The 20,595-nt window shown below is 44.1% G+C and overlaps 1 protein-coding gene across 1 annotated transcript; it reads left to right on the top strand.

Annotated features, from left to right (window-relative positions):
• The first annotated feature begins 9,490 nt into the window (after positions 1–9,490).
• Positions 9,491–20,087, top strand: cd36 (CD36 molecule (thrombospondin receptor)). Its single transcript, XM_049008726.1, has 12 exons — positions 9,491–9,616; positions 9,811–9,971; positions 10,227–10,371; positions 12,033–12,188; positions 12,368–12,459; positions 12,857–12,906; positions 14,277–14,346; positions 15,329–15,516; positions 16,440–16,558; positions 17,776–17,849; positions 17,935–17,989; positions 19,115–20,087. The coding sequence occupies exons 1-12, from the start codon at positions 9,491–9,493 to the stop codon at positions 19,289–19,291; spliced, it is 1,413 nt and encodes a 470-aa protein (XP_048864683.1). The 3' UTR covers positions 19,292–20,087.
• The last annotated feature ends 508 nt before the right edge of the window (positions 20,088–20,595 follow it).

Below are 20,595 nucleotides of genomic sequence, written 5' to 3'. Positions count from 1 at the left end.
TTCTTGCATAGTTACACAGTGTGTCTGTGTGATCTGTCTGCGTCGTACAAGTAATACTTCGCAAAACAGATGTGATAATCTCGAGAGCAGATTTGTTTGCAGTGAATTAATTTTTCTTCATTCACATGATTTCTGGAATTTTGAGATAACCGTGGGCGCAGCTTAGAAGGATAGGCTGCCGTAATGTCATAGGGTCAGTCGCTTCTGCTGTTTGCTCCTCTTCAACAGTTCGCATAGAATTAATAAAGTGCTTCCAATATTGTCATGGATAAATTTTGTTTTGTTTGTTGACTTAATTGATTGATTGGCCCGCGTCCATATTTGTTTCTATTCAAACGATACAAATAACACAGAAAAATTGTCGCAATAAAAACGGAAGTTGTGATGCCGAGAACGCACGAATGCGCGCGCCTCATCATTTAGCGGTTGAGTGATTAGTACTAATTATCTCACATCTTCAGGGTTTGAGGTTCAAAGCCCAACTTTTGTGTGTGTGTACTCTCCATTTGTTATGTACGTTTTCCTCTGTAGTCCAAACGCACGCTCATTGGCTAACTGGCGACTCCGAACTGCCCGTACACTCAATACATACATGCATAGTGATGGACCGAGATCCCTGCCTTGGTACACTTGTGGGAGAATAACAAACCCTCCATTTGTTTCCCGTTGCCTGAGATAGGCTACAGGCAACCCTGACCAGACTTAGAAAATGGATTGAGAAGCTTCGGCTTTTGTTTTTGATCTTATAATCTTAATTTCTGATCTCATAGATTGAATAAGGTATTCCCACTGTAACTGATCTCATTGCATGTTTAATAGATAAATTGGAAATCCTGTCATATTTTTTACATCGTCTTCTTTCTTCTGTTTGGGTAGATGGCTTATTAATCTTCAAACAAAACAACCACCAACAGCAAACTGTTTTTTATCTCACTACCCGATTCCTTCCCACTCCACAAGATCTCATAGTCTGTGAGATGTATGTGTTTTTTTTCCCATGTTGTAAGAACAATAATCTCATTTGCTTAAACAGGATACCTCGGGATGCTTTTTGTGTGGTTCCCTTAACCTCACACACAAATTTGATAATATTTTACTTGCTAATAATATTCTTCGAATGAATCTCGGAGCTAATGGATTTTTGGAAATCCTGTTTGTGCCATGTCACTAAATTGAATCTGTCAGACATTTTATATATTAGACAATGTGGTTGGCAGTATCCTGAGATGTGTTTCAAAACATCCAAGCTTAGTGAAGCATGATATTGACATTAATATCGAGGGCCTTCAGCTTATGCACTGCAGCCTGTTCTCAAACTCTCATACATATCTGTAAAGGATGCTCTTTACTTGGTGAAGCTACTATATCGCATCTTGTGACTGGTATGTCTGCAAACATTCTTTACAATGTCAATCATACCTGCAATGATTCCTATGTGGATATTTTTACAGTAGCCATATTTGTTTCCTATTTTATTGACTTATAGGTATTAGTGGTTTCTGTGTTTAAGGGGCGCTTCCCAATACGTTGGGCATAATTTATATCGAGTGCGATCCTCAAATGAAGGAAGGTTTCGTGTGACCTCTGCTTGTGTCTGCGGTAAGTAGGGACTGCGATATCTTGGTCTCTTGTTTCCAAGTTACTATCATTGTCTCCATGGTGACTGGCCAGCTACGCTGTTTGTTCTCCCCTTAAGCCTGTGTTTACAGTCAGTGTGCTTAAAGAGCCAGCAGCCACCCACCAAATTCCGTTTTCCTGCTAAATTTGATCAATATACACCCATGTCTTTCTCTGGTTGTCAAACAAAAGAAGTCAAGCACCAGATAGGAACTTTACTGAGATTATACTGGAGTCCTGAACAACGGCAGCGATTTCCAGGAAAAGCTACGCTGCAAGATTTGTGTAGCCCGCCGTTCTTCCAGTGCTCTGCGTTACACAGATAAGCCAAAAAAAAGAAAGGAATTTCCATGTTGCAAGTTATTTGAAGACACTTGATTTTTGGATGGTGGCCAAACACAGAAATCATGCATACGCAGCATTTTTAGGGAGGGTAACGTGGTCTAACAGGAAGAACCGCGGCAAACGGGCGACAGAACAGGTCTCAGATGAAATAGCAACTATTGCTTTTCTGGATGTATTTACAAAAAATGGTACATATAAAAAGGTTAAGGCTTGAACTAGACTCAGCAGGTGCTAAGCGAGAGTGTTAGCTGACCAAACTTACTGAAGAATTAGACAATTCGGGGAAAGTGAGAATTGGGGGCCGATTCGCTTGAGGGACGGAGCAGAATCTGGAACATTCAAATGAGCTTCGTGGTGCCAGAGCCGTGTGACAGACAGATCAAATCTGGCTAATATGTACTGATTACATGCGATGCAACACAACAATAACACAAGTATGAGGGACATCCCAGACATGAACTCGCCTGTGTTTTCAAACTGCACAGAAAAACGTTTTAAATGATTTTTTTTCTTTATCACAGAAGGACGTGATGTGTCCTGTGAGCATTTTTGGAGTGTTTGTCTCTCTGTGACCTTAGCATATCCATAACTACGTGCAATTACTATCATTCAGTTCTGTCATTGCTATCTGCTATTATTGAGTTACCTTTAATATGCTAATCTCCTATTCAACTGCCTTCCACTTAACTTTTTATTTCTGCACATTTTCCATCAGTCCATCCATTTTTATGTCATTTATCCAGTTCAGGGTGACTGGAACCCTGGATCTTATCCCAGGAAGCAGAGGACACCCTGGACGGGCTAGCAGTCTATCGCAGTGCTATTTTTGAAAATTAAATGTCAGCATTTGACACATTATATAACGACTGTTTTCCATTTCATGAAACTCTTGTGCTTGGTCTCAGAGGTCGGGACAGTGGGTTGTTTGAATATGTCCAAGCCTGATCACACATCTGAGAGAGAACTCCCTCCAGGTTGGGTCTCACGAGTGGCCTGGCTGCTGTTCAGATCTCGGCGGTGATCTGCACATTTGCATGTGGGATGGTTTGTCCATGTCAGCTCATGGCACACGACCCATATGTTTTCCACAAACATAAGGGGAGAAGCCCACGGTCGTAGCATCACACGTCAGCCTCATCCCGGAGTCACGTCCAACCACCGCTGGGTCACTCCCTCAAACCACAGTCCCTTGTCTTTCTCCAATTACCAGTAACAAAAAATCGATGGGTGCAAGTATATTTCGGGTTGGGTTGGGGAGGAGGTTGCGCGGCCCAGGTTACATCGTGTTTCGGTCCAGACTCCAGCAGCTGAGCACCCCTGATGTAGTCGGTACATTAAATTTTACATGCCTAACAGTTACAGAAGACAATTTACGGCCAATAGCGAGGGAGTAGGCAGGTCCTTCGGAAGGGTATGGACACCCTGGCGAAAATTGGGCTAGGGGCCCCAGAATTATGCCCCTGGGAGGGTGGTATACTTTCAAAGGGGATGGTTTTTTTGTCATATTTTCCTAACATCCATGCGTATCCCATGACAGCCCTGCATTGAACTAACTAGGTTAACGCTGCATAGCGTATCTGAAAAAGGCAGCATAACGTACAGCTCTACATGTTACGCTTGTTTATATCTGTACATTTTCCTGGCAGAAATCCTGATAAAGCAAACTAAGGAACGTCCCGGTAGTTTCCAGTTTTTATTGTTGTGTGTTCTGAGGAATACAGTGAAATTCTTATTCCGCAGTTGCAGTGCCAAACAGCCTATGCAATAAGAGACAAGACAGTGCAAGACAAAAGACAGTGAAATATAGGATGTGAAACAATACATCTGCTGTAAATAGCTGGACCCTAGTTTCCCATTTTAATTATACTGCGTCCAGATCAGAAATACTGAGATAAACTATATGGCCAAAAGTATGTGGTCATCCCTATTAATTAGAGTAATTGCCTAATCAAGCCACACGCATTGCTGACACAAGTGTATAATTAAGCACACAGTCAACAAACATTAGCAGCAGAATGGGTGGTTGTACCGAAGAAGTCAGTGACTCTGCACTTGCGGACGTCATACGACGGCATCTTTACAACATGTCAGGTCGCCATGTGTCTGCCCTGATGAAGCCGCCCGATCAACAGCAAGCGAAGCGACTGTGAATGTCACGATGTCTGGGCGCTAGTCCAGTCGCAAAGCGGGAGGCCACCCCCCCCCCCCCCCCCCCAGCATCAACGCCCAACCTGAATGGCAGCAAATCCCATCAGCAATGTTCCAGCATCTAATGCAAAGCCTTCCCAGAAGAGTAGAACCTATCACTGCAACACTGGGAACAACCAACTTCATATTAATACCTTTTGGAATGAGATATTGGACAAGCAGGTGTCCACATTTTAGCATCCATTCAGAACAAAAGGACCAAAAATGATACAGAAATTAAACTGGAGATTGTTGTCGCATCAGATCACTGAAAGTAGTACTAGCATTGCCTACTCATGTTGCAATAAAATAGCATCACCTCATCAGGCGATCTTGCTGGCTGATTTTTGATTTCCATGGTGTGCTTGACCTGACCCCGTATTGTCTCACAGGCGGTTCCTGTGCCTCAGAGTAAATAGTGTAGCATAGTGCAGGGATTTGACTCACTGTAAGTAGTGCAACCCCCCCCCCCCCCCCAAAATCAAGTGGGAATGCTGCAGGTCACACATCCCGATGTAAATGTGCCCTTTGCACACCAGTTACTGCTCGTGTAAATTGTCTGTCCGGAAGCAGTGAATTCACTGGAGACATTTTATCACTGCGGGTTTGCAGCTAGGTCCTGATGGCTGCCTGGGCCTTTGCTGCTCCACAGAAAATGGCTTTGCTTGTTTTTCGGGTGTGAGAGCTTGTACAATTTAGGTTCTTTTCAGACCATTTCCACCCAGAGAAGTCAGGCAATCAACAATGATCATCCTGAAAAAATGTGGAGACTTTGGTCCTGGTGGGCTGTGACTTACTTATATCTTAAATCTTTGGTAACTGTGTAGTCCATACACCTACTGAGCTGGTGTAACAGAAACACAATGTCTTACTATTTTTTGGATTTTGTAATGATGTCAGTAGTTTGAAGTGGTAAAATGCAAATCACTGTCAACCTTTAAACTGGTACATCAGAATAGTCCAGAGAAACACTCTAATTTGATTATCTACCACGACGTCATTTCGTTTGGAAGGAAAGCTTAATTTTTTGGCATCATGCATTGCATGTACTGGTATTTTTTAATATATGTGGTCTTCATCAGAACAGTTAATAAGTCTGGAATGGAATTTGGGAAGAGACGACACCCAGGGAATGATGCCAATTCAGGACGTGTCAAAACACCTCAGCGGGGTTCATGGAGCAGAAGATAATTTGCTCTGAATTGATGAGATGGCTGCTCAGGTTTCCTGCAATAGGATAAGAAAAATATTAAACAAAAAGCAAACAAAAGTAATGGGGTTGGGGGTGGGGGGGTGGGCAAACAATCTGACTGTCTAAATCCAGGAGTTCTCAAGAACATGTTTTGTTTCTTATTTGTAATTAATGAGGTTGAGTTAAGAATGTGAAATTATAGCAAATGACTCCAGTGCGACCCAAAATAACCCTACGAATATGAAGAGAGCCATCGCAGATTTGGGTTTGATGCATGGGAATTGAGCATCGGCCAATCACGGGCTACAGTGGCTACACGATGAGGTAATTACTGGTGTCCAGTGATGTCACCTTGCAGCTTCAATTGGAAGCCAAATGAAGGGGGATCAACATCCTGCTCAATGTTAGCGGAGTTTAACAGCACAACACCATGCATTTGCCTGGGGCCCCTGCAATTCTGGGTCCCCCCATTGGCCACAAACAGTCACTACACTACAGGGGGCCCTAAAGTGACTTTTTCAGTGGGGTCCCCTAGTCCCCCAACACTCCCCAGCTCACAATCACAGTTTGGATCCACACCTGTACAGTAATTGTGGGGGTGTGGTGGCGTGCAGGGGAGCAGCATGAATTGTGGAATCATTCACATTTCCCATTTCCAGCCCTTTGCATAATATTTCCATCTGGAATGGAAGCAGCAGGTGGAGTATGCAAAGCAGGCTGAGGGAGCCCTTCACGTCTCCTCCTGTGGCAAGATTTCCCTGGGCGACCACACGCCAGGTGCAAATGATGCCTAAGACCACAATTGCCCTCGTCCTAAGTGTCCCTGGGGCATCTGGTGGCCCCTGCTATTGACTGTAGTGCCACATATCTGTGCCTCACCCCTATCCTATGAGATTCACTGGTATCTATATTGAGGATAATGGAATCTAATATGGCTGCAGCGGTCTTGAACACTTGAAAAACACAGGATCTGGCCATCGGCCTAGAAATCAGAGCAGCAGATAGATCAGACCAAAGCCCAGGCCCGATCAACAGGTTGTTAACTTGTGCAGCTTCTATGACATGTTTAATATGACCGGTGCCTGGGGTGGTTTAATTCCTGTGATTAGCAGCAACACACCAGCAAAGCCCCGCCCCCTTAGGTCTGACTTGCTGCCATGGTAACCGACGATGATCTGGAGTGCCACACAGGTGCTGTGAGTAAGCAGGGAGGTACGCACATGCTCCACTAGGGAGGATAGGCACCATCAGGACAGATTCTCCTAAAACAGCAACGGAACAGCATCTTGGGTTATAGCAGTGGTTCTCAAACTTGGTCCTCAGGCCCCACTGTCCTGCTTGTTTTCCTGCTATCCCTGCCCCACACACAAGTCCCAGCTGTCTTTCAGCTTCTCATTGACTGAACACACCTGATCCAGGTAATCAGCAGTGTGTAGGGCAGGGATAGCTGGAAAACAAGCAGAGCAGTGGGGCCCGAGGACCGAGTGTGAGAACCACTGGGTTATAGGGAGGAGACAGGTTTTGAAGTTCCTAGTTTCTTACCATTCCTTCAACTTTTTTTTTAAAAACAACTTTTCAAAAAAACTTTTGTGTCTTATGTACAAAATAATTCGAAGGCCTCCTTCATTACCATTATGTTGTCCTTCTGCATGCTGAGGTGGAGCTGCTCCGTATTTGATGACAGTATATGCAAATCAAATGAAAAGATGAGAACAGCCTTATGCAGAAAAAGGAGACTCCAGCAGGATAAATAACTCAGGCATGAAAGTCACCAGTAGCGACAAACTTTTTGTTAACCCTGTTAGCATTTTAAGTCTCAGTGAAAAATTATTCTTTTAAATACGCCATTTAATTTGTTTCATGAATTGTAATATATTTGCGTGGTGCACGCATTACAATAAAAGACCGGTGTCGAGAATTTGCATTGGCGCTTAAAGAATTATCGCGTCATTATTATAATCCTCTGTATGCTTGTACATGCGGTTGATGCAGCTATGCATGTAAAGGTAGCAGTGTCTCAATTAGCGGCTCGTTTGAGGTCATTAGGGAACAGACTGCAAGTGACGTGTGTGTGTGTGTGTGTGTGTGTGTGTTCATGCCGTGTCAGCACAGGCTGTTCCAGATCCCGTGAGTGTCAGTGGAGCATGGGGAGGTAGGGCTGCACTGCCCCCTGGAGGCCATAACGTAGGCAAAGACACAGCAGCATAATCGCCATCATACAGTCTCTCTCTCTCTTCCTGTCTCTCTCTTCCTCTGATGGAACAGTGGCAGATTAAGAGATAAACTGAAATGAACCTTCTCCCTCTTCTTAAAGCATCAACACAATGAATATCCAACCCGGTCAGGTTATTCTCTTTTAAGCCATAAAGATGCTGGGCTATAAAAACTACACACTGCTAAGGCGCTGTAACTTCTCATCATGATTCACAGTTTTATTCTATATAAGCACTTCGCTTGCAACAAATAACAGTAAAGATACTGTGAGCTTCTTTTGAAGATGCTCCTTCAAGCAATATTTTCCTATATAATCTCATTTACCACCAGGGGGCAACAACTACTCAGGTAATATCCATAAATTTTCCAACTACTTGTACACGAATGTCGGGGGTGGCCTAGAACCTACCAATAAGGAGAACATCCATCACAGGGCACATGCACATTTAGGAGATGACAATCAGCCCAACTGCAGTCTTTGGGCTGCAGGTGGAAACCAGAGTACATACAAAACTCACACAGCATGAATACATGCAAACTCCACACACAGAGATCAGGCACTAGACAGTGCGAGACCCCAGTGCTACCCACTGTCCAACCTCCTAACAAACACTGACAATCTAATTTCTATTGATTTATCTGTGTGGTTGCATCTCTGGTACCAGATGTCTAAAACGATAATTAATAGTAACCAAAATAAATGTAATCCTAAAGTTCTGTAACTGAAAAGCAATTTAAAGTAAAATGTTTGTTCCATGTAGGAGTTGTCTTTAACATCAGGGATTCCTCACCTCCATGCGTGTGCCTACACAGCCCTGCTGGCTTTCCATCCTGCACTAGGGCAGTGTTATGATCCACCGACTCTCCTGTGCTAGAAAGTGCTAAAAACCTGGACACCTCTGCACTTTGCGACCGTTATCAGTTCGCAGCGAACTGTGTCATGGAGCAGCAGCAGTAAATTGCGACACTACGGTTGCGATCTGATAAGGGTCTCCGAAAGCCCGGCCTGTATTTATTTTCACTTTGATTCCCTGCGGGATGATGCATGTTCCCGGGGAGGACCCCGAAATAAATGGCAGCTTGGGCACTGTCGATTTAGCTGACCAGCGCCCCCTTCAGTCCAGAACCTGGAAAAACATACTGCTCCCCCTTCCACCAACCCACCCCTCTGATAAGAACCCTGGGAGTCTGACGAATGTGAAACTCCAATGCAATAAACTTTATTATATTCTGTGCTTTAAATATTTTTGGCCTGTTTACGTTTATAATCTTGGATTCATTTTACAGCAGATGGACATGGTTCTCCACCTTTGTGATTAGACTTTGACCAAATCGCCAAGCACCCAGCTTTCAAACGGAAAATGTCCAAAAGTGAACCCAAGTAAGGCAATAACAACAGCAATATAACTGCAGTCCTCTGGTTTGGGGTAACTGGACAGCGCTGGGAATGATACTGGTTAATCACGGCTTTAGGGTTGCAGAGCAGCTGGGGCAGCTTCTGCTCTTCTCAGCATGGAGTCGGCACACCACTGAAAATGGTCACATTAGGTCTGCCTTCTGCTCTCCTGCTGGGAGATGCTTCATCAGCAAATATGAAACCTTGGGCAAACCTCTTCCCCCACATGGACCGAATTATCACCCTACATGCCCGAAGGCCTCAATCTCCACCGAGATATCGCCAATGTGCACTTAGACTTTATCCTCCATGCCAGTTTATGGTTCTCAGCTGTCCTGATGTTACCACATCACTAGACACCCCTTGAGATATCTCGACAGCGGCGCTTGCTGCCACTGGCTTCATGGCTTTGCTTGTTCTTCAGGTATGAAAGCTTGCACAACGTAGGATCTTTTCAGACCACTTGCACCCAGAGAACTCAAGCGATCAACAGTGATCAGTGACCGAAAGCGCGATAAAAAACCTGAGGAACTCCCAACATGGGGTGCAGCTGCAACGTCAAGCACTGGCTCCTCGCCGGGGCCGTCTTGGGAGCTCTGCTGGCTCTTCTTGGGGGTATCCTCATTCCAGTGGGGGATTCTATCATCAGGGACACCGTCACGAAGGTATGCAACCACACACCTTACTTTGAAACGCCAAATCCAAGCTATGGAAACTGGTCAAAGCTGTAAAGGATGAAAAACTACAGGCATTGAAAGGCTCTGAAGCATTTTAATTGCTCAAAAAAATTAAGACATTCTGAGAAAAAGAGTACATTATCTCTGCCAGTTGTAACACTGTATATCTCCGGTCCTTGTAGGAGGTAGTCATCGAACCGGGAACCACTGCTTATGAAATCTGGGCGTCAGCAGAGGCACCAGTGTATCGGCAGTTTTGGCTGTTTGATGTCCAGAATCCATTGGAAGTTGTGGAAAATGGGTCAACACCAGTGGTAGTGGAGAGGGGACCGTATACATACAAGTAAAGCGCATATATCTTTTTACATTTTTAATTTTGATCATGTGATTAGCAGTCAAAAATTCATTTGTTTTAAGTAGGATCATCCCAAAACCATATATGGGTTTACAGTAACTTACCGTGCCCCTGGTCTCAAATTTTCTTTGACACATCTCTTTTGGAAAGTAATACAACCTTTCTGTCTCCTGGCAGTGGACAGAATTCTTTCAGACCCAGACAGTTCTGACATGTTCTTCCTGCATTGGCTATTTTGTCCAGAACCCGATACCTGGCCAAAGAGAACGTCACCGTACACAGCAATGGCACCATCGCATTCTTACTCCCAGCCGGAGCCATATTTGAACCCTCAATGTCGATAGGACAGGAGGAAGATCGAATCACAGCTCTGAACCTGGGTATACCGGTAAGTCCATGGAAGGTGAAGTCAGTAACCAGGATTTTTATTTAAAGTAATTTTTCTATGCTAAGCTGTATGTAAAAGTTAACAGTCACCTCTCTGTACAAATATTACTCACTTCCCTGTGCCTCACTGCAGCTTTAATTTATATGCATCGGACTCTTTCACTGCAATTTTACCTTAGACTCACCTGTCTGTGCTTCCCGGCAAGCTTTACCTTAGACTCACCTTTCTGTGCATCACTGCAGCTTCACCTTAGATTCAATTCTCTGTGCTTTCCTGCAGCTTTCATTAGACTCACCTCTCTGTGCATCACTGCAGCTCTACCTTAGACTCACCTGTCTGTGCTTCACTGCAGGTTTACTCTAGATTCACCTCTCTGTGCATCACTGCAGCTTTACCTTGGACTCATCTCTTTGTGCTTCACTACAGCTTTAGTTTACATGCATCATGTTTTACTTCACTGCAACTATACCTTAGACTCACTTCTCTGTGCTTCCCTGCAGCTTTCCTTAGATTCAGCTCCCGATGCTTCACTACAGCTTTATCATAAACTCATTTCTCTGTGCCTCACTGCAGCTTTAATTTAGATGCATTGGGCTCTATTTTGCTGCAGTTCTACCTTAGACTCACCTGTCTGTGCATCACCGCAGCTTTACCTTGGACTCATCTCTTTGTGCTTCACTACAGCTTTAGTTTACATGCATCATGTTCTACTTCACTGCAACTCTATCTTAGACTCACTTCTCTGTGCTTCACTGCAGCTTCACCTTAGACTCACCTCCTTGTGCCTCACTGCAGCTTTGATTTAGATGCATCAGGCTCTACTTCATTGCAGCTTTACCTTAGACTCACTGCCCTCTGCTTCACTGGACTTATGTATTAGATTTGTCACTCTCCACCTCACTGCTGCAAGACCATAAAGGTGACGACCTTTGACATTTTGATCCTGCCTGAATTAAATCAGACTCTCTCAGCTCACCTGACACTCTCAGCCTCATTCTCCAATACCTCTCCCCATTTCATTTTATCACTCAAAGGATTGTGCCAAAAGTTCATGCTATAAATGATTATCCAATTTTATTTTCCACTCAAGGTTGAAAGGTCATATGTATTTTATGACCAGGGCTATTTCATAGCCTTACAATGTTGATAATGCTGAAAAGATGTAAATTGCTTTATTAATATCATGTCAGAGAGACAGAAAGCCTTATATACTCACAAGCACCCCACAGAAACCTACATATGACATTGGGTGCATGGCATGGGTGTAACACGCTATCGATTAACATGGGGGTGATGTGTGGCCCAGTGGGGGAGGGATCTGTGCCCATGTATAGAAGGTAATGGGTTCAAATCCTGAGGCAGGCAAATTAATCTGATTATCATTAGGTGCTTCAGCAAAACCCCTAACCCCACTGTACTCTGGGGGAGGATGCTGACAAAGACTCCACTCCTTGACCCCAAGCTTTCCCCAGCTTCGGACGAAAAATGTTTAATGAATAAAAATGCTGTTGCATAGTATGTTATATAATACCAGGCAGCACACATAGATGGTAACCCCTCCGTCTTCTGTAAGTCATTTTTGGTAAAAGTGTCAGGCAAATGAGTCAGCATAAATTGAATAATAATAATAATCTTATTACCATTTTTTTCTGTTATTCCAGGCTGCTCATGCTCTGTTTCCCAAAGAAGCTCACACACTCCTGAATATTCTGATCAACATGAACAACGCCTCACTCTTCCAGAGCAGGACTGTTAAAGAGATCTTATGGGGTTATTACGATCCCATAACGAAGCAGACAGTTGGTGTGTTCTACCCAGTAAGTACAGCACAGTAGTCAGTGAGCCTCCCATTCACACGTCTCTGTCACGCACGAAGCTCCATTTAATACAAGAACTACATGGGGTTTTAATGAACGTTTACAACTCGTTACACAGCAATTACAGCCTCTCCACAGGAAACAACCCCCTCTTATTTAACTTGGTTTTCTTCATGCAGTACAATGGCACATTTGATGGATACTACAATGTTCACACTGGGAAGGAGGACATCTCTAAGGTTGGGGTTATCGACAGGTGGAAGGGAGAGCGGTGAGTGGCTGTGACCATTCACCTTGCACGGCTTTTTTGTGTTACTAGTGCATGGTGTAGTATTCATAGTGGGCCACCTTTGCTGAGTCACAACGTGGATGAAAGATAACACACTCAGCATGCAGTCTTCACCCAGCCTAAACATCTACTGCAGGGGTCTCCAACTCCGGGCCTGGAGAGCTACCGTGCAGTAGGCTTCTGATGAACCACACCTGTTCTTAGGTAAACACCAGGAACAGGTGTGGCTCATCAGAAGCCAAGTGGGACGGACAACCTACTGGACAGTAGCTCCAGGGGTGGAGACCCCATATCTACTGCATACAGTATTCATATGAATGACCCATCCGTACATCCATCCATGGCAGACCTTTTACTGATGCATATTCCATTTTTTCAGGCAACTGTCATACTGGAAGGACAATTACTGCGACATGATTAACGGAACAGGTTAGTCTGGTGTGGCTACAGGTGGCAGAAATTTCACACAGCTGCCGAACAAGGGCTGGGTGCAGTGGTGATCTAACTGTGTCATGTGCATGGTCCATGGATCCTGCATCATCCACTATGAGGGTCAGGCACCGTACACATGCTTAAAAAACACTCGTCTCCAGATCAACAGCAGTCCTGGAGGACCGGACCCCAGTCTAGCTTAGTTCTTTCCCTGTCCCACCACAAATGATTCAGCTCAAGAGCTGTGTAGTAATTAGTACAAGGAGTTGAATCAGGTGTGTTAAATGAGGGGAATCCAAAAATGTGCAGGGCTCCGGCCCCCCAGGACTGGAGTTTGACACCTGTGAACTAAACAGTGTTTTAACAAAGACTCAATGAAAGTCCGAGTTTGGAGCATTTAAAGATATCCGTTGAGGTCATGAATATAAATTGAGTTGGAAAAATGGGGGGTTGTGGCTGAGAATCTGATTTTGGGTTTAATCCAGGGGAGTCTGTGTGAAGTCTATCTCCTGTGCTTCATTCTGCACTGCGATTTCACCCTGTGAGTTAATGGGAATCAGTCCCGAGTCAAGCAGGAGATTGCCTTGTGCTGTTTTTCCACTATGACATGATTAATGCAGATAGGTCAGGAGCAAGGCCTTCTGCACTCCTGTATTCCTTTGGACTTGCCATTGCAAGGCGTCAGCGCGACACCCACCCGCCTGTCACACCTGGGTCTGGCCTGGGATCGGCTACAGGAAAAAAAGACCATAGGGGATGTTTGGTTCGTGCGCTAGCCACTAACAGACTGAGAGATTTGAAGAAACTTTACAAACCCCACACTGTAGAACTCAAAGGGCATGATTGCATTACCATTCACATAAGCTAAAACAATAAATACCATGTTAAAAAAAACATTACAAAAGACACAACAATTCACAGTGACATCATTCAGTCACATGCCTTTTCAGCCTGTCCACACAATGTCAGTCCCAAAAGTAACAGTCAATGCAAAAAGCAGAAATACTACATTGGTAACAAAACCCACCATACCAATCCAGGGCAGTGCAGAAAGGCCCAGAATAGGGGATGACTTCACCAATCAGTATGCTTCGTCTTTCCAGAAGGAGGATATCAACTGAAGGTCTCGGCCAATTGAGCTGAATCGAATACAACTCCGCTAGGCATCACATGTGTGGACAGAGTAACCCCATTTTCCCTTTTCTACTTTCCTTTACACCCCTACACAGAAAAAGCACAGATTTGGAAAACAAACTCTCCCCCTTGTGGTTGGAGGCAGAATTACAGAAGATTTGTTACAGGGGTATTTTTCAATGCAACGTGCTTAAAAACAGAAGAATCACCGTGATTTGCTTCATTTTTAACAGATGCTTCATCATTTGCACCTTTCCTGGACAAGAAAAAGGATCTGTTCTTCTTCACTTCAGATATTTGCAGGTAAAACCTTCCATGCACTGAAAAGCATGAAACGATCAATAAAACTGCAACTTTATTAATCTGTTTTATCCATCCACCTGTCTTCCACATGCTTATCCAATACATCAAAGGTATTCAAAAAGTGGGGTGGGCCCTTCTGGTGGGGCACAAAGGAATTGCGGGGAGGGGTGCAAGTGAGGGAAAAAAGCAGAACTGTATGTGTGTGTGTGGGGGGGGGGCAGATCAAGTTTAAGATTGCAACCTTCAAAAATACATCAAAATAGGAATGTAGTTTACGGTGGGAAAGTTGCTCAGTTAATAGTTACATACTTGGAGGAACCATGGAAAATATGATGATAAGGCAACACCTAAAATATAAAATGTGATAACACATATCTGAGATATTGTTTGGTGTGTGTGTGTGTGTGTCTGTGTGTGTGCGTGTGCGTGTGTGTGGGTTGGACAGGGTCGAGACAAATATATCAGTTGTAGCGGGGGCCCTCTAAAAAAAAAATATTTAAAACAACTGCTATACATGGTTGTGGGGGGGAGCTGCGATGGTCTCTGGATCATGGAAGGAAATTGGAATATTTAACAGTGCTACCCGCTGCCCCCCGTGGCTGGCAGAGTGATGTCACCGTTGGGTCCTTGGGGAAGGATCTTAAGCCCAATCACTCCAGGGATGGAGTGACACCGCTTCCTCATACATCACTTTGTATAAAAGTATCTGCCAAATAGATTAATGATAATGTAAGAAGACCACACTGTTTTTGTGCATAGTGCAGCTAATTTAAATTCCATCTTTCTGACAAAAGCTAATATTTAATTATTATTACCCTGTTTTCAATTTTACAGTTGGGCGTTTTTGCACGTGTGTGTTCCGTGGTTACAAACAGGAGTGAGTCCAGGGTAGCTTGTGAGCTTGGCTATGGAGTGACTGCTCTTGCACAGAACGGGCACCAGAGGGCAGTATGCACCAGCTGAGCCACGCTCTGTGTCGCAGGTCTGTCTCGGCAGAGTTCACCGACACCGTCGACCTGAAGGGAATCGAGATGTACCGCTACATGCTCCCCCCCTTAACGCTCGCGGCCCCCACGGTCAACCCCGATAACAAATGCTACTGCCACAATGAGAACGCCACCAGTAACTGCAGTGTGGCTGGGGTACTGGACACCAGTAGCTGTAGACAGGGTGAGTATTAGTATTGCTAACTGGCACTGGGAAAGTTAATTACTGTCAGTGAAGATTACAGCTACACATGAAGTTGTTTAAAGTTCAGCAATGCTTGCAGGAAATAGACCACTGCATCAGTTTTTGGTGGGGAGTAATCAGTATGCAGTTATTTGACATGAGCTTGGCTATTCTCTTTCTGCTTGGATGATATTTTATTGTCCAGAACCAGAGGCGATTCTAGGTACTGGGGGGGGGGAGCCCTAGGAAAAAAAAAAACTCCATGGGCCCCCCCAACTCCCCCTCCCCTGGCATGGTAAAATTAAGAATATCAACAAAGAGAATTTAATAACCACTTTTATTTTCCCCTTTTGTGAAAAACAGAATAGTCAAGTAAAGCAGATTTGTCGTTGCAATGTACTATGTAATCGGCCGCCCTCGTGAACCCCCCTCCCAGCTCGGGAACCCAGTCTATTGCCTGCCTTGACTGTCCTGTCGCTGTGGCTCTGTCCAGAGCAGTTTATAAATTTAGTCATTTTTACTGAGAAATAGAGCTTAACTGTAATCTTAATACCTAATTTAAATACTAGAACTCGTGGCCATAGGTAGAAATTAACATTTTAAACTGGATTTGAGAAAGCACTTCTTTACACAGCGTGTAGTTAGAGTATGGAATAGTCTTCCTGCTAGTGTAATGCAAGCTAAAACCCTGGGTTCCGTTAAATCAGAGCTAGATAAGATTTTAACAACTCCGAGCTATTAGTTAAGTTCTCCCCAATCAAGCTTGATGGGCCGAATGGCCTCCTCTCGTTTGTAAATTTCTTCTTCTTCGGTTATTGAAGCTGTTTTTGTAGCAGTGTGAGGAAATATCTGTAAAAGTGCACAAGCAGGTCCAAAGCAAATGACCAGGAGTGCTGTACTGACAGCAATTGGATCCCTTGCAGGAGTGCCCATCTACATATCACTGCCTCACTTCCTGTATGGTAGTGAAATCCTGCGAGAGAATGTGCTGGGCTTAGACCCCAGTGAAACGTATCACAACACATTCCTGGATGTGGAACCGGTGAGTAGTTCCTGTCTCTGACCTCCGACCCTTGTTTCTAAAAGGACCAGCAGTTTGGTCTGCCTGATACCCCAGGCTAGAGCCGAGCCTGGGGCCAGGCTACATACCCCAGGTCGATTTTTGACCTGGAGATAATTATCCAGTCAAACTGACAGCTGAGTTAATAGGTCGTTAAGTGAAACGTAACACCAAACCCTAGAGCAGTAGCCTGTACCACAAAGTGGGGTTACTGGCTTATCGGGGTAACTTGTTGGATTTAAGGTACCACAGTTTAAATGGACTTCATATTCGTTCACTTACATTTTTCCCAGACTACCTTAAATCCGACAAGTTACCCCGATAAGCCAGTAACCCCACTTCGTAGTACAGGCCCCCGGGTTCCCCAATTCCAGTCCTGTAGGGTCAGAATCCAACACAATTTTCAGATTTCCCTGCTAAACAAACCTTAATCAGCTAATTAACAGGTTTAGTAGGTTTGAACAGAAAGATCTGGAAATTGTATTGCAAACTTGTCACCACGACCGGAACTGGGGAACCCTTCCCAGTTTGGTCCCACGGTCACTAAATTCTCCACAAGTGACACACAAGAGTCTTTCCCCTCTGGTTTACTAAGTGGAGAATTGTGTGTAACATGAAAATGTTCTGCTATATTTTTGCTCTAATACAATGTTTCTCAATCCCGTCCCTGGGGACCTACAGACAGTCCATATTTTTGCTCACATCCCAGGTTCTGGTATGGAGCTTGGAGGGAGCATAAATGTGTACTGTCTGATAGGGAGCTTGGAGGGAGCATAAACGTGTACTGTCTGAAAGGGAGCTGGGAGGGAGCATAAACGTGTACTGTCTGATAGGGAGCTGGGAGGGAGCATAAATATGTACTATCTGATAGGGAGCTGGGAGGGAGCATAAACGTGTACTGTCTGATAGGGAGCTGGGAGGGAGCATAAACGTGTACTGTCTGATAGGGAGCTGGGAGGGAGCATAAATATGTACTATCTGATAGAGAGCTGGGAGGGAGCATAAACGTGTACTGTCTGATAGGGAGCTGGGAGGGAGCATAAACGTGTACTGTCTGATAGGGAGCTGGGAGGGAGCATAAACGTGTACTGTCTGATAGTGAGCTGGGAGGGAGCAAAAACGTGGACCGTCTATTGGTGTCCGAGGACCGTGTTGAGAATTGCTTGACTCCCTGCTTTTATTTTGTCTCTTTCTGTCAGACCACCGGCTTCACAATGAGGTTTGCGAAGAGGATTCAGATCAACATGATGTACACCTCCTCAGACGTGATAAAGTAAGGTGCTGCCCGGACTCTGGTGCACCTACATGAAGCACCGTCTCTCACCTGCCACTCACTTTGTGTTCCTCTCATTCTCTAGAGTGCTAAACAAGGTTAAAGAGCACACTATATTCCCTCTGGTATGGCTAAACGAGGTGAGTGCTCCAAAAAGAAGCCCTGTTTAATCTCTGTGGGTTTTAACTTTCGAATTTACCCATCACTTCTGTGATGTGTAGCAGCTCCTCTTTGATACACTACAGGCAGTCCCTGGGTTAAGAACATCCAAATTATGGACAATTCATACTTACGGACAGACCGGCGTAAAGTATATTAAAAATTCAGGTTAAATACACCGGTTCGTGATCAACACACACACTACTTTATGATGTTTGTGAAAATATTTTACAGCTCTAACAGTTTGCCAACTTGAGGTACAATATAGTTTATTTCCGTATTTAGTCAGGGATCCAAACAGCACTAGTTGCTGGATCTCTACTGTTTCTGTACTGATTATTATGATTATTACTCTGTCATGATGATCATGTACTGTGTTGTTATTTTTCTGGCTTACCTACAAATTAGACTTGAAGGCAGACTTAGGGAAGAAACCTTGTTCGTAAGCTGTGGACTGCCTGTACTTGTCTGAGTACTGATCACCCTGTTCTTAGTGTTCAGAGGTTAAATATATCAAATTAGACCAGTGTTTGCCTATCTCAGTATCTGCTCCTCGGGCACCCCCAGACAGTCACATTTTTGCTCCCAGCCCGGGTCTATGGTGTTGATTGTTTGGTACAGATGAGCTGGAGGGCAGCAAAAAAGAAGACTGTCTGGGGGACCCCTAGCACTGGTTTGAGAAACATTTGGGAAGACCCCCGTAACATACTAAAATCACCATTCATCTATTCAGAGGTGGATACCTCTGGGAGTTTGCATGTTCTCCCCGTGTCATCGTGGGGTTTCCTCCAGGTACTCTACTTTCCCCCCACAGTCCAAAAACATGTTGAGGCTGATTGGAGTTACCAAATTGTCCGTACTGTAGGTGTGCCTGTGTGAGTGAATGGTGTGTGTGTGTGCGCACTGCGATGGGTTGGCGCCCCCTCCTGGGCTGTTCCCTGCCTTGCACCCATAGCTTCGGGGATATGCTCCGGATTCCCCACGACCCTAAACAGGATAAGCGGTTAGAGATATGTCCAACATGATGTTGCAGGGTCCTCCTTCACACCAGTCTTTTACCGCAGCCACTGTGGTGTCGATTGCTCACTGTTCTCCCTGTATGACAGACTGCCGAGCTGGATGAAGAGACAGCGGACATGTTCAAGGCAGAGATGTTATCACGCATCGCGATGCTGGAGACTGTACAGGTGACCTTACTGTCCCTTGGGTCAGTGGTCTTCGTGGTCTGCAGCATCGCCGCTTACGTCGTTCACAGGAAATCCAAGCACGGACAGATTGCATGATTTGGGACATTTTCAGCCTGAACATATGCTCAGGAAGCAAGCACTGACCATTACCAGAAAGTCTTCGTAACTCTGCAAGATAACTATTCTAGTCTGAGAAATATTAGTATAATTGGTGGCTACAATAAGCATTTGCATTTCCTGCCTTTTGACAGAAATTGATTATGTACAGTACTGTACAAAATACTGTACAATACTACACTGGCTGTATGTACTGTACAGGTACTAAAGTCTTAGATGACATTTAGATGACAAAATGTTAATTTTCTTAGTATCGGTTTATTACTTTTAACTACGTTTTAAGGTCTATTGCTTTCCTTTGTATCTTGGGAACTCGTTCGACGGTGTTTGCGGTCCATGGTGCATTTAAATATAACATTAATAAGAGCGCTGCTGTTGGAATCTTAACGCGACTGCGTTTGTTTACATACTATCAACTGTGCGGCAGGTCGCTGCGCAGTTGTTTTACGTTCATGTCTGATTCGAGATTGTTATTTGATTCGATCTGTGCTATCTCTCTTGGAGCCTGGTGGTATGTTGGTAAGCAATGCAAACCTGCATTATTAGTTTGCATTAATCATGGTTTTCTTGTGTAATGGAACTGATAATGTGGGAATATCTCTGAGACATTACAGTTGTCTGAAAAAGCTGTAATTCTAAAAATGGGTTAGTAACACCCCACTGACCTTTTTAGTGGAAAGAAAGTGAATAATGTTCCTTTCGTTTGGAATGTCATAATTTGATTAGATAAAAGGCTTTGGTAGTATGTGTTTTAAGATTTGTGAAGGGTGATATTCAAAAATTCTGCAGTATTTGTCATTGAAATAAACAGTCGATGATTAAGATTTGTGTGGCGTTTGTCTCTGTGTTTCCATCACACATAATTGAGCTTATAGGACTCAACTCTGATTGGGTGATAAATACAAGAATACCTCTTAGAATAGAGGTTAGTGACTGATACATAAAACAAACAAAAAAAAAAAACGTTACAGTTTAAGGCATATTTTTATTTAAACAATGGACACAATCTTCCACATCTTAAAAAAAATACTGTCTTGATATACAAGCAATAAGTAGCATGAAAATTACTCAGGTCATAAATACTTAATGTTTCTGACTCATATTTTTCCATAAGTTAGGAGGCACTGGAGAGCAGTTCTCCTTCATTTCAAAAAGTACTGAGTACTGTGGAGATAGTGTTCGCTCTCTGAGCCCAGCAGGCATTTGTTCTTTAGATCCTGTTTGTCATGACCTGCTTGTACGGCCCTCATGTGGACCCCGTGTTCATCCCGCCTGTTACCAGC

The sequence above is a fragment of the Brienomyrus brachyistius genome, chromosome 3 (assembly GCF_023856365.1).
Source record: "Brienomyrus brachyistius isolate T26 chromosome 3, BBRACH_0.4, whole genome shotgun sequence".
Taxonomy (NCBI): Eukaryota; Metazoa; Chordata; class Actinopteri; order Osteoglossiformes; family Mormyridae; genus Brienomyrus; species Brienomyrus brachyistius.
The sequence above is the reverse complement of the archived record's forward strand: the minus strand, read 5'-3'. Positions and strand labels throughout refer to the sequence as shown.

Excerpts from the sequence above, each read along its gene's own strand:
- cd36 (XM_049008726.1), top strand. The coding sequence starts at position 9,491 with ATGGGGTGCAGCTGCAACGTCAAGCACTGGCTCCTCGCCGGGGCCGTC. Across the intron at positions 12,189-12,367 it reads CAGTTGGTGTGTTCTACCCA|TACAATGGCACATTTGATGG; the intron begins GTAAGTACAGCA and ends TTCTTCATGCAG. Across the intron at positions 12,907-14,276 it reads CGACATGATTAACGGAACAG|ATGCTTCATCATTTGCACCT; the intron begins GTTAGTCTGGTG and ends CATTTTTAACAG.